Raw genomic sequence first — 14,494 nt, 5'->3', positions numbered from 1 at the left:
CTGGTGGAGTCAGTTTAAAGAAAAACTAAAATATCCTGAGTGGAATAAAACAAGTGTTACAGTAAGAAAAAGGAGACATAAGGTCATCGCAATGTTTGTTTGTTTTTTGATGTTTTATTGAAGCTGATTATATTTCAGTCATATTCAAACTGAAAGAAGGCTCAGTAATCGCACAGATCGACACTGCTGCTCTCACAGGAAGGAATCCATTGGTAGTTGAACCCAGGAAGAAACTCCTGTTTTGGGCCTTTGACAGAAAAATTTAAATCAAATTAAAATCAGAAATCTTGAAGATATTTTGATCAACATCAGAATATGAAATAGACAACACTAAATTCCCAACCTGGCTTTCACCATCTGGCCATCTAATCACCCCCCCATAGTAATTGGCTCAATGTTTCACTCCCTCTCTGCCTCAAGCTCATGTGCGGCGAGCGTTCTGGCGCTAAATGGCTGCCGAGCATCACCCAGGTGGGTGCTACACATTGGTGGTAGTTGAGGTGAGTCCCCCCTACTTCACTGTGAAGCGCTTTGAGTTTCCATGATAAAATGCCATATAAATGTAATAAATTATTATTATTAATATTATTATTATTAAATACAACACTTTACAAACAAGCATTTATCAAAAGCCACTCACCTGAAACACCCCACTCAGGGCAGATAGCAATTATCCATGATGTTTTGTAAATATATTATTATTTTAGCAATGAGCCATATTTAATTCTGATTCTCATGGGTGCACTTCCTCTGTGTGAACTGGGTGCTCTTCTGAATGGAAATATAAACTGAGATAGAAGCACTCAAAAAACAACTGAAGCCATAATGTTTGAGTTTAGTCCCACTTCAGGACAAATAAAAACATTCTCATAAAATTCGTACATCTTGCACAGTGATCGTAAACTAAAAGGCATTTTTATGCAGAAAGTGGGAGTTTGGGATTTATCTTAGGGAAACACAATTAGGGCACTCTGTATTCTGTTTGTGTGTGTGTATGTGTGTATTTACTATTCTGGCCTATCAGTAGTTGCAGTTGTACAGCCTGTTGAGCCTGGTGATGTCGTTCTGGCTCATCTCAGTGGCTGTTCCGAACTCGACGTTTGGATCAGGGATTGGCACCATGGTGGGTTGGTTGTTCTTGGAGAAGGCGTACCTGGAAACAAACACATTACACTTGGAAAGTGGATGATGGGTAGCTAATATAAGGTGAAATATGTGACATTGTGGATCAGATTCAGACGCACAATGGCTGAAATTTTGTCTAATACAAAATTAAGTCAGTTCTAATGTTGTCTTTGTTCTGTCTGTCCTGAGGAGGATAATTTTTAATCAGAATCAGAATAAGGTTTATTGCCAGGTACATTTTTACATACAAGGAGTTTGCCTTGGTAAATAAATATAGAAATATAAATATAGACAAATTAAGATATCAGAAATGTACAAGTATACAAAATAATAGAATAATACTATGAAATACTAAATATAATACTAAAAAATAATGCAAAAAATATACAGGATATTAACAAGCAATGTGCAAAAATTCACAGTAAGCATAAAAGAATTAGTGCAATGGACACAGATCAAAGTTTAGCATTGCTGTAACGTGTGGGGTCAGGTGTGTGTTCGGGTTTGTGGGGGGCATGAGAGTCAGTGGGGACCCGGGCCTTGTTAAGGAGGCCACTGCAGTAGGAAAGAAAGTGCTCTTGTGTTCTTGGTCCTGATGGACCGCAGCCTCCTGCAGGAGGGGAGTGTCTGAAACAGTTTGTGTCCAGGGTGGGAGGGTCAGCCACAATCTTTCCTGCACCTCTCAGAGTCCTGGAGGCGTACAGGTCCTGGAGAGATGGAATCTGGCAACCAGTCACCTTCACAAAAGAGAGAATGATACGCTACAGCCTGCCTTTGTCCCTGACGGAGGCAGTAGCGTACCAGGTGGTGATGGAGGAGGTGAGGATGGACGCTGCTTGCTGAGACTATTTGGTAATAAATGGTGAATAAAAATGTTTTGTGTGGTAGGACCCCCAGAAAGGATTATTGCCAAAGAGGTCTAAGACAATCAAAGAGTCAAGGAGTTGCAACCACAACATTAAGTTTATAAAATAAGCTATGAAAAACATCTGAAATCTGCAACCGCAAACACTCAAAAACAAAATAACAACTTTGATGGGCTGGCCAAAATTATCCAAAGAAAGTATGATCTGGAGATTTCCCTCTACCCTAAACCAACCTTAAACTAAAGCTAACCAAACAAAATAAAGCCACAAAAACAGGACTAGCAACAGGAAACAAGAATCTATAAAAACAATGGTCACAAACAAACGGCTGCTGCCATGGCAGGAAGGTGGACAAGGTGCAGAAGAACCGTCAGTAAGTTCAGTTAAGACACATCGTGCATGGTGTTACTGTACCTACTTGCTGTACTGCATGACAGAGTTGTAGTCGTAGGGGGTTCCCTGGTTCAGAGTGTTGATCTTGTCGAATGCGTACTCCCAACCTAAGTAGAGAGCAAGCAGGCAAAGCATTGTTTTAGATGTGAGTGGGTAGTAGAGTATTGCTATTTCCACAGCCTTATCTTTGCTGTTTTGTACTGAAAAAACACTGTGGATATTTTGTTATGGGGTTAAATCTATCGCTTGTCCTGAAGGTGGCATTGCATTAAGTGGGGTCATTAAAATAAATAGGGTTTGTCCACTCAGGAACAAGTATTGTTGTATGTGCTCAGTAAATTTCATGGCACAGCACTTTCTACACAGGCAGTGGACATAAAGCAGGCTCTGCAACATTTTCCCACATAAATTTAAATTCTTTGATACGGGAAATTTGAGCCAATGGTCAATAGATAAAAGGTCAGCGTATCCCCCACCAGGTATGACATTCTCCAACAGGATGCGGATGTACTGGTCTCGGTCGGAGCGGCACTGCTCGTGTTTAAAGCCCAGGGCGTGCAGCAACTCGTGCTGCACCACATGATGGTACAGGCAGCCCTGTCGCTTCAGAGACAGAGCCTGTGCGTTAAAACGCCGACCCACATAGGAGAAGCACCTGAAAGAAGATAAACAGTCTGTGTTATTGTATATGTATTCACATTTGACACAGTTAAGGAGACCAAATCAAAACAAAGAATTAAACTCTTCAATATCTCCAAGAGAAACATCTGTACAAGAGTAAACATGTACAGTTAAGTATGGATAGACAGAAAATTCACACACACACACAAGTAACATTAGTTTCACATTACGAAAAGCAATTACAAGTGGAATTGCTAATACTTGAGTTTAGCCTTTTAATATTTTTTTTTGTCATAATTTAAAACAAGCTTATGTTTGATAAGAGAGATCTGAAATGTATCAGAAGTGTTTGAAATGGCCAGATTAAGAGAAGAGCTTGTAGAATATCAAATACAATTTGGAGGGACAGATTTTATATTGTCATATGGTGAATAAAAGAGGACCAAGAATAGACCCATTTGGAACTCTTATACAAACCTTGATAGCACTTGATTTGGAGATTGAAAACTACACTGTGGGATAGTCATAAATCTTTAAAATTACACTAATAGCGGGTTATCGCTATAGACAGTCTCAGAGGTACGTATAAAATGAATCTAATTTTTACTAAGTGGACCTTTATATTTTGAAAATATCAAGTAATAAACAGTTGTTTCTTCATTGCGTTTTTTAATGAACTTGTAACCTCAACACTATTATGTACAGTATTTTGAAATGGAGCCTCAATTGCATGTTTCTAGAGAGGTTATATGCTGAAGTCACTTTATGTCAGGCAGTTTAAATGTCAGAACCTCATATTTATAATACGGTGGAATTCTGGAAGTATAATTTCTCATGTGGAAGAAATACAAGTGCACTAAGTTAATTAGAAATGTGGTAAATAAGAAGACGTGGAAACCCCTGTATTCCATTATGTCGACAATATGTATTCTTAAGTACTCAAACATGTAATAAGGACAAACCCGTCCAGAGATTGGATGTGGATGTAGTCTCTTTCACTGGTTCGAGGGACGAATCGGATGCAGGAGACACTGTGGAAGGACTCTAGGCCACGTTCAATGATGGCGCGCTCTCTGGATGCTGAAAGCGTATGAATCATTTAATACAGATTCATCTTGACATATTTCAGGCGAATAGGAAGAATAGACATAAAATCTTAAATGTGTTAGTTTTCTTGTTAAAAGTTAAATGAGAAGTTTGATACCGAACTTTTCGTTGTATGCTAAATGTGAACCTGCTGCCAGTTATCTTAGCTTAGCACAAAGACTGGAAACAGGAGAAAACAGCCAGCACTGCAGCATGTCTAAAGATTACTATTTACCACATTATATCTCCTTTGAATTTGTACAAAAACCAAAGTGTAAAAACAACATGTTGTGGTTTTACGGAGTGCCAAGCTTTTATGTTGATTTTGGTGCTCTTGCGTAGAGCCAGGCTAGCTGTTTCCCCCTGTTTCCAGACTTTGCTATGAGAACTGGCTGCTGTCTGTGAGAGCAGAATTGATTCTCTCTTATAACTCTCGGCAAGAAAGCAAATTAGTGTATGTCACAAAATGTTGAACTATCACTTTATAATGATATAATGCTTCGATAGTTTTGATCTTGCATAATACATTTGATTATTCTCATGATATTTGTGTTGCCTACTTTTACTTAAAGGACAGATTCACCATTTTTCAAGATGTGAAACAGCTAGGCGTCAATATGAACAAAGAAAAACAGGCTTTACTTATTGACCATCAAGAGATCCCCTCCTAATTCAATTCCAATGTAATTGATGGGAAACAAAATCGACATCTGAGTTTATCAGAGCCTGATACGAGGCTTCAGTAGTCTAAGTTGGCCAAATCAAGTGGATATCTTCTAAGCGCTAAAACTAAAAAGACAATAACTTTAAAGACACACACTTGGTTTGTTTAATTTAGGCTACTTAAGCCTCATTTTAGGTGTAGATAAACTTTTTGATGAAGTTTTGCATGGAACGAGAATTAAAGATTTTATCACCCATCACATTAGAAGCTCATTAGGAGGGGATCTCTTGATGGCCAGTACAAACAGAAGGGATGATTACAGCAAGCAAAACCTGTGTCAATGTTAACATGAGCACCTGACTATTGTTTTAAGATAATAAAAATATGTTAATACTTCTTCCACCACCACTGAAGTGAAAACTGCTGCACTCACTGTAGTCGTCTGCGATGATGTACGGCACATAGACCATGCCATTACTGGCCTGGTCCCACTTGCAGTTGTAGGAGGTGCAGGGGTCGGCGTTTCTCTCACTCTCAGAGTCATAAGCCATGTCATCCTCCACAAAGAGCCCATCAGGAGCTCTGACTGATTTTAAAACATGGAGCACAGGACAGTGTTATATGGAAGACCAGTGAGGACAAAACGCTTTCTCAATATCATGACAAAATTAATTCATAATCTTGACATATACAAGCTTCTTATGAGATTAAAAGAGGAGCAGGAGTATGTGTGTCAGTTTTGATTTAAAAACGTAATTAGTTAAATGGGTTGTTCATGAACAATTAAGAAAAAATTAATTCTGCTTTTAAATTGTATATTTTTGCTCAGAAAGTCTATACTATAGGTGTGTTTTGTGTGTCCTAAAAACAATTATAAGGATAAAAAAGATAAAATACTTCAATGGTGGTGTTACAGTTGATAAAATTTATGACAAATAATCATTCTATGACCTTTATAATGTAGCTATAGAAAATCTATGGAATGGAAATTATAGCAGACATATTAGCCTTCTGTAACTTTTCTCATAATATCTTTTAAGACACACATGAAACCAAGAAAGACGCTAAATGTCGTCTCAGTTGTAACAGGTAGCCTGGCTGTGTGGTAAAGCATTGAAATGTACTTGAATCCATTTTTATCAAATGCCTTACCAGTGTTTGTGTTGGCTTCCTCAATTCTTTCAGAGACAAATTTAGCCTGTGATGAGAGGAGGAGGAGGTTGAACAGCATTGGTGGTATAAGTCCGGCGGGTTGTTTTCTAAATGATTTTTATCATAGTAGTAGTAGTTTCCTCATCAAAGTTAAAATCAATAAAGCAAATTTCACTATTTTTATTTTTATTTTTATATTATATATTATATTAGTAATTAGTTTTATAAAATGCACTGATGAAGTGAATTCAGGAAAAAGCCTTTATTGCTTAGTAGTTTAACTTCGATCCAATCCAAACAACAGTAGATTTTCAAGTTTATGACATATCTGAAAATGTGACTTGAACACAGATAATATACAGTTGGGGTACAGTTTTTGTCAATTTTAAATTACTCATTATCTTCTGGTGTTATTTTCCTGGCTGGGTTTTGGTGAATTTTATGACGCTGAACTGTTTTTAAAAGCACCAAGAAATGTATGAAATGTGCCATATCAGCAAAAATTTTCTTTAATTTTGAATGGACTTGAAAACTCACCTTCTTCTCCTCAGCCCTGATCGAAATCACCATCAAAGCCAGAAGTCCCAGAGTGCGCCTCAGACCAGTCATGTCTCCTGAAAACCTGAAGTTAACAAAGTTTTTGTCGCTCAAGCCACAAAAAGTCAATATAAAGTTAGCCCAGTATTTCTGTGTAGCTTTGGATCCGTTACACTGGGGGAAAGAAATGACTGGAGATATAAATAAAGCTTTTGCAACTGATAAGACTATTTCACCTTCATGCCAGATGCTTGTTCCCATAATGCAGTTGAGTCTTAACTGTGCCACAGAAAAAAATAGACAGTTTTTCTTTACTGGTTAATAATAATCAGTTCAAAAGGTTTTGGGGTATTTAACTGTGAGGTTAAAGACTGTTAGCAGTTGAATAGCCTGTTGAGCCTGATGATGTCTTTCTGGCTCATCACAGGATGCAGGGTTCAAAACGCCAGGTTCTTTAAAGATTCGAAGTAGGAAATATGTGGCAAAACAAAAGGTTACCAAAAAGAAAAAACCCAAATCACAAAAATAATGGTATCAAATACCAGTAAGTGTACATTTTGGCTTCCACTGTTAATTAATATTAATCCATCAGTTTTATTACTGTGAATAATCTATAGGTTTTTGCTTTGTGTATAGAGAAACTATTTTCATTCTAAGACTAACTATTTCACTTTAAAATTAAATATTAAACAATAAATAATGATAAATGTGATAAATAATTGAGAGGTGGGGATGCGGAATTAGGTATACTTGATTTACATTTTAGCCACAATTTGCATCATCGTGCGAGGGATTTATTTTTAAAAGTAGGTGGGATAGTTGTCTTTTTCCTCATCAATAGTATATTTACTTTCACTCTGCGGGGAAATTCAAATGTTGCAGCAGCACAGACAGAAATAAGCACAGGTAAATAGAGAAAGTAATTAAAGTCCAGATTACAAGGCAAGAGTGACAAAGTGGTGTGATTAGTAACAGCAAAGTCAAACAGCCTACACCAGAATAATATAAAATATGATTAAGTAATGACACTGTTTGTCTGTATTGATAGAAATATAATAATGGTTTTATCAATGGAGTCTGAAGGCTTAGACAAGAGCAATATAGTGACTGTTTCTGGTTTAACTAAAAAGAATCTTGCTCTTTGACAAAAAGGATTATGTCTGCAGGGATGTTTTTTGTTATGATTGAAACTGGTTGCAGATATTGAAGAAGTTTTTGAACAATAAAGTTTCAATTACAGTTCATTTTATGAAGGTATTTATGATCCTAACAGACTGAGGCAGATCATTCATCTCTGCTTAGATGTCTGTTGTTAACCAGCTCAAACAGCAGAATCACATTCAGATTTGTCCAGATTTCAGCTGTCCAAGGTGACCCGTCCTATCTTGCGCAGACCAGACCTGACTATCTTTAAAAATCAATAACCAATCATAGCCAACTCTGGATTATTACTGGATTGTATATCTTGTAGTGTGTTCCCTGGCCTAAGAAGTTGACATGTGCTGTCCCTCGACATTTACCCTGCTGTGTGGAAAAGAATTCCTGTTTTTTAGGGCTATATCTGGTGGGCGGCATCCAGGAGAGAGAGAAACACGGAGGACATATGATGGGTCAAGACAGGTGCAACCCCACAATCTTGATTTATGACTACATCACCCAGAGTGCAACTCAACCACTGACAGTTCCTTGGAGATTTGGGTGTGCTATGCTACTAATGTAAACTTTGCCTTCAAGCAGAGATGAGCAGCAGGCTTCAGAGGTCTGGCACTAAACACTACAGTATATTTACCCTAAAACTGAAACAACGAGCTTACATGTTGCTAAAAAAAACTCCATCAAACTTGGGCAATTATTCCCTGTGGGTTCAAGGGACACCTTTTACATTACAAGTAGTAATTTGATTTTGTGTTAAAATATAAATGTTCTGTAGATTTTACACGTTCATCACGCAAACGTCAAATTTTGAATTCAGGAATACTTGGTGCACAAACAACAAACAAGGCTTCAATGAACAGTTTATTGTCAATACAATGTCTTGAGAGAAAACACAGTTTTAAACAGCTGGTTTGATGTCTGAATTGGCACCATGTTGTCAGGATTGTTTTCATCATCTGTTTAATAATAGAAATAGAAACGTGTAAAAAGGTAACAAACACAAGTGCACATTTTGTTAATAAATTAGATTTACACAGGGAACACTTAACAACAACTGATATATAACATGTATACAAACCTAGTATGTGTTCTCTTACTGTTTAACATTTGTACAGCCTGTTCAGTCTGGTGATGTCATTACTGCTCATCTGTTTGCCCGTGCCGAATTCAACATTTGCATTGGGGATTGGAACCATCGTGGGCTTATTGTTCCCGGAGAAGGCATACCTGGAATTATAAAGAGTACAGAGGTTGAATTCTTTTTGGTTTGTATAAAAAAGTCTTATATCAATATTAAAACCCACAGAACTTTATTCAAAATTATTGTTGAGACATAAAATTTCCACTTATCCCTGAATGAGGAGGAGCATTTTATGTTCAAAAGATACTGAAAATTTTAACATACTGCAGCCATTAACAACATGTTTTGACACTAAACATTATGCAATGTTATGTTTCCCATCTTAAATAGAAATGATTAGTAGTAGTTATTTAAATACTGTTTAAAGGGTTAACTCAGGTTACAAAACTAAATGGCTTGATTATAAAGATGTCGTCGCTTTGTTATAATTTTTGTGTGACTGTGTGAAAATTATTAGAGGGGGAAAGGCAATCGGACGAGTGTGAAATACTTTATTTTTGCTGATTTTGAAAACATTTGGCGGTTGTGCTTTTTGTGCACTCTTTGGAGGAAACATGCTGCACGCCAGGACACATGACACAAGAATCATGTAAATGATTTTACAGACAATCAGATGTCTTGATCTCAATCATTACTGGGCTGTCGCATCATCTGATCTAATCCATATTAATTTTTTGAGTGGCATCTGGGTTTGGTGGAAAATATTTATTTTGCAGCTCTTTATTAAAAACAAATTATTTTGAGATTTTGAGGGGAGGGTATTGTGTTTTTATTTCCAAGTTAGGGGTCAAGGCCCAAAGAAGATTTTTGGAGGGTCTTGCTTTTTTGTGAAATAAAATGCAAGATTCAGCCCCCTTTTGCTGTCGCCAGGCCAATATTTTTCATAAATTCCCTTAATAAAAGGTACTTCCAAAATGAGGGCACAAAGTTATATGAACAAATAATTATAAAATCAGTTAATGCTCATCTGAATAAACAGAAGTTAGATGAATTGTAGCCATATCCACCTGTGGTACTGCATGACAGAGTTGTAGTCGTAGGGAGTGTTCTGGTTCAGAGTGTTAATCTTGTCGAAGGCGTAAGCGTAACCTGAGAGGGAAAAAATCACAACAAAGGGTCAGAAAAGACCAGAAAATTGCAAGCATGTGGTAAACTGTCTTTTACTTATGATCCACTCAGTCGTCAGTTTGTCAAGAAATTAGTTTTAGGATTTTGGTAAAAGATATTTTCTGGCATTTCATTTAAAAATCGATTAATTGATTGATCAAGAAAATAATTGGCAGCCTTAATTAAAATAATAATTCCATTTGCAGCCCCAGAACATTCAGATCATTTTAAAATTTGGCTGCATTTAGTACAGACCAGACTGGATGTTTTCCCACAGGACCCTGATGTGCTGGTCCCTGTCAGAGCGGCACTGTTCGTGGTTGAAGCCGAGAGCGTGGAGCAGCTCGTGCTGGACGGTGTTGTGGTAGAGACAGCCCTGACGGTCCAGAGACACCGTCTGGGCATTACCACGGCGGCCAACGTAGGAGTAACAGCTGCATTCATACAATTAAATGAAAAAATAATAATGATCAAAGCAGGCACGAATAGTTCATGGCTCAGGTATTTCTAAGATTTAGAGATTAAGATATTTTCATACACTGGTAGTTATATGGATTGAAAATGATATTAAGGAACATAAAATTTAAGATACTGACTAATTTTTTTATTTTAATTTTATTTTTTTATTTAAACGGGAAAAGATTAAGAGCAATCGGGCCTGACTCAGTCTAGAACTGATTTTCAGCAGGTTCCTGTTCTGCAGAACATGAATACCTTAAACACAACAAAACTCCAAGACCATACAATAACAAACACACAGCAACAAGCACACATAACAGTTAGAAGTTTCTCAATGTAAAGTGTGATACACACAATATTTTCACATGATATCTAGTGTTAAAATATAACTCAGTAAGGAAATATTTAAAGAAAGACCTGTGCTTATAAAATAAATTACTGATCTTATTTAGTCTGGTTAAGAATTCAACCCTTCAACAAATATTGAATTTATAAAAGTACCAGTTTCAGGTCCATAATTGCAACTAAAACTATTAAAACCCACAGAACTTTATTCTAAATTTTTGTTGAGATACAAAATTTTCACATATGTCTGAATGAGGAGGAGCATTTTATAAAAGAATGTACAAAACAATTGGAATATTTTGGCACTTTAAGCAAATGCAGCCATAAAACATGCTTTGACAATTTGACATGAAACATTGCGCAATGTTATATTTCCTATTTTTATCTGTCAGAAAGACAAATATTTAATCTATGATAGGAAGAAGATACTGATATCAATTATCTTGCATTTCATAATGCACAAGCACAGGTTTGAGTTAATGAGCTGCATGTCGTTTACCCACACGCAAGCACATGGTTTGTTACCCATTGTTGGACTGGATGCTCAGGTAGTCTCTCTGGTTGGTGCGTTGGACAAAGCGAATGCAAGAGACATCAGTGAAGGATGTTAGCCCACGCTCGATGATGGAGCGCTCCCGAGAAGCTGAGAAGACACATGCAGGTAAGATAAGTAAATAATATGCTCTGACACAAAAAATTAAAATACCTGCCATCTTGCCTGTCTACCTGAGCACCTTCTGCCCGTGCATGAAAGCACCTCTTGGTCTGAAACGTGAAGCCAATGCCTTAAACCTGCATTCTTTCTAATAGTCAGGAGGGGTCGACTCCCTGAATGTATAGAAGTCAAAATGACCCTACTTGATTTATTGAGTAATAATAATAATAACTTCCCTAATGAGTTTATGGTCTCAGTTGCTGGTTTTAGGTGTTTAATACATCATGATGTTCATTTTGTAAGTTATGGTCCCATTTAGAGGAAAATAGACAATAAAGCAGTTTATCCTTTAGGGCATGGCTACCTTGTAATTGACAAATCGATCCCAAGGTGACCTGTCAGGCATAGCAATGCCTATCAGAGACAGACATTTTTGCGGGAATCCTGTGGGATTCCTGCAGGATGGGAGTCAGTTTCACTATTCATCGCGGGACTGAAAGATCAGTTTTATATTTAAACATGCAGTTCTAATATGAATAAAGACTTTACCAAACTAAGGTTACCAAATTGTCACTTCTGATTTCAAAAAAATAAGATGAAACACAAACCAATGGGTGACGTCACGTTGGCTAGGTCCACTTTTTAAAATAAATTCTATTGTTTTCGTGGTGTGGCTTTACCTCCAACCAATTAATTAGATATCCCGTTTTATTTTATATCTCATGTCATAATGAAAGCTGTCAAATATTTTTATGAAGAGTTTTTCAGTTACTTACAGTAATGTGTGGCAATGACATAGGGCACGTAGACCTTCCCATCGCTTGATTTGCCCCACATGCAGCCCCTGGAGGTGCAGGGATCAGCGTTTCTCTCATTTTCGTTGTCATAAGCAATGTCGTCCATGACCAAGGGCTCGTCCTCCGTATGCACTGTTGGAGGAAGACATTACAGAGTCAAGCAGTAATTTGACCAGAGGTGGAAGAAGTATTCAGATCCTTTCTTAAGTGAAAGTACTAATACCACAATGTGAAAATACTCCACTATGAGTAAAATACCTGCATTCACAACCTTACGAAAGAAAGGTATATGAATATTATCAGAAACAACTGTAATCTGAAAAGAAGCTAAAGTTGTCAAACAAATGTAATGGAGTAAAAAGTGCAATATTTGCCTTTGAGATTTAGTGGAGTATAAAGTATAGAGTTGCATAAATTGAAAAGTACTTTGAATTTGCACTTAAGTACAGTATTTGAGTAAATGTATGGAGTTACATTTCACCAATGAATTTGACCCGTAAAAGTACATCAGTGTTTTACTGGAAAGTCTGACTATGATTTGGCATTTCCTCTGTTTATCATCTGATCTGATAATTGAAAAAATGGGTCAGTAATGTTTGTAAACAACAAGTTGTTGTTGTTGCAGACAAAGTAATCTCTATGTTCGATATACCCCACATAATGAAATTATTACTACACTGATTCTATTCTTACAGCCTCTTTGAGATGCTTGTATTGATATGATGTTTTCAGGGAATCGCTGTAGAATTAATCCACCTGGGAACATGAATGTACTGCTCAACTCTTATGGAAATCCACCTATTAAATTGTGAAAGTGACAAGAAGTTTATGGCCTGTCCATAAAGGAGCGTGTCCAGCCTTTTCATGGGGCATGAATGTCCACAGTGAACCTCATGGCACTCTGAATGAAAATCACTACATCACTGTTTCCCAACCTTTGATTGGTTTATGCCCTTTATATAGCAAAGCAATACCTACATTTGATGTTTGTTTTTACTAACATTGTCTTCCTTCTTAACTATTGTCAACACGCTTATGAATGATTTGCAATTTTATATCAATTTATATTCTTTTTCAGGGTGACTTTGTAACGTAACATCTGTCTCGGAACTACAGACGAAAATACAATTTGGGCTAATTCTAGTGCATTTACAGCATTGTTTAATAATGTATACTGTCCCTGTTAAATAAGAAATAATCAAAAAAATGCATGGGGTCTTACCGACATCCTTGTTTGCCCTCCACAGGAGCTCGGATACAGACAGATCCTAGATCAGGGAGATGACATCATTAGTAAGGGCTCAATTGAAAAGTTAAATGTATATATTTAGCACGTTTTGCTATTTGGTCATACTTCCCTCCTGTGTGTATGTACGACATGAGCATGGGAAATTGTGGATGTCTGCATCAACATCAGGAAGACACAATGTACTGCAGTGGCAACGTGCATGTTAAATAATAGAACAAGTTCATTTGTGTGTCAATTAATTCAAACAAACACTACATGTAATGTCCCTAAAATTCTGCCTAAATTATCCTTTAAGCTTCTGCGAAGTTAGATAAAATTTTGCTTACTGTCTGACTGTATATGTTCAGAATCCTTATTAACATTTAATTCATGCTACTTTTTTTATGAGCCACTCCAAGCAGTGACAGATGCATGTTTGTTGTTGTAAATTTTTAGTTTTACATTGAAACAATATTGCATCAGTGCATCAGTTAGGCTGGTTTGGTGTCAGTCATAAAACAACCTGAACGTAACAAACTTCAACAAATATTAACAATAAACAAACAAACAAAAAGACACAGATTAAATCACAAACACATTACAAATTTTCTCACCTGCTCTTCAGCCCAGGAGCAGTCAGAGACCACAAGAAGGACGAGGAGACTGAGCGTGCACTTGAAGAAAGCCATGTTACCAGCCTGCAGGTGTTCACTGTTAACACCGGGATACTGCTACAGCCACTGTTTATACCTTTCACTGTATCTGTTAACTCCTGAAAAAAACACCACTTTGCTTAGTGATAAGATGCATGTTGCCTTGAGAACACGCTGCAGTTTCCCACCTTAACATGAATAAAATCTGCTTGTGGTGGCAAAAGATTGTTGAGACTTTTTGCGAAGTTGTGAGACTAAAGGCCCTGAGGACACCTGCTTCAGAGCTGTTACAAAACAGATCAACCTGATTAGTTTGAATGAATGTTTGTTAGAAAACAGTTGCTGAATTACGGAAGATAAAGCACAAACCTTATTCAACAAAGACAACATATCACAAATCAATTTTCTTACTTCAATTACTGTTTACCGAAGCCCTTTTCTGACAGGAATAAAATGTTTGTAAAACAAAATTATGCCACACAAAAGTGTTGACTTATTACTTATTATGGT

At 36.9% G+C, this 14,494-nt stretch overlaps 2 protein-coding genes across 3 annotated transcripts; both read right to left on the bottom strand.

Moving 5' to 3' along the window:
* Nucleotides 1-78: 78 nt before the first annotated feature.
* On the bottom strand, nucleotides 79-6,646 carry LOC119894240 (high choriolytic enzyme 1-like). The gene is made up of 8 exons (XM_038706881.1): nucleotides 6,445-6,646; nucleotides 5,908-5,953; nucleotides 5,189-5,341; nucleotides 3,968-4,085; nucleotides 2,861-3,039; nucleotides 2,410-2,491; nucleotides 1,009-1,153; nucleotides 79-247 (listed from the first exon to the last, which is right to left on the bottom strand). The coding sequence occupies exons 1-7, from the start codon at nucleotides 6,514-6,516 to the stop codon at nucleotides 1,021-1,023; spliced, it is 783 nt and encodes a 260-aa protein (XP_038562809.1). The 5' UTR covers nucleotides 6,517-6,646; the 3' UTR covers nucleotides 79-247; nucleotides 1,009-1,020.
* A 1,796-nt stretch (nucleotides 6,647-8,442) lies between these two features.
* On the bottom strand, nucleotides 8,443-14,091 carry LOC119894241 (high choriolytic enzyme 1-like). 2 transcript variants are annotated; one of them, XM_038706882.1, is made up of 8 exons: nucleotides 13,946-14,091; nucleotides 13,326-13,371; nucleotides 12,083-12,235; nucleotides 11,177-11,294; nucleotides 10,103-10,281; nucleotides 9,748-9,829; nucleotides 8,678-8,826; nucleotides 8,443-8,555 (listed from the first exon to the last, which is right to left on the bottom strand). In XM_038706882.1, the coding sequence occupies exons 1-7, from the start codon at nucleotides 14,018-14,020 to the stop codon at nucleotides 8,700-8,702; spliced, it is 780 nt and encodes a 259-aa protein (XP_038562810.1). In that variant the 5' UTR covers nucleotides 14,021-14,091; the 3' UTR covers nucleotides 8,443-8,555; nucleotides 8,678-8,699. The 2 variants fall into 2 exon arrangements, with proteins under 2 accessions (XP_038562810.1, XP_038562811.1); XM_038706883.1 differs by having other exon boundaries at nucleotides 8,697-8,826.
* Between the last annotated feature and the right edge of the window lie 403 nt (nucleotides 14,092-14,494).

Source organism: Micropterus salmoides, unplaced genomic scaffold, assembly GCF_014851395.1.
Source record: "Micropterus salmoides isolate LMB-PRFRI ecotype aquatic unplaced genomic scaffold, ASM1485139v1 Ms_hic_scaffold_8, whole genome shotgun sequence".
Classification (NCBI taxonomy): Eukaryota; Metazoa; Chordata; class Actinopteri; order Centrarchiformes; family Centrarchidae; genus Micropterus; species Micropterus salmoides.
This window is presented reverse-complemented; position numbering and strand designations above follow the sequence as displayed.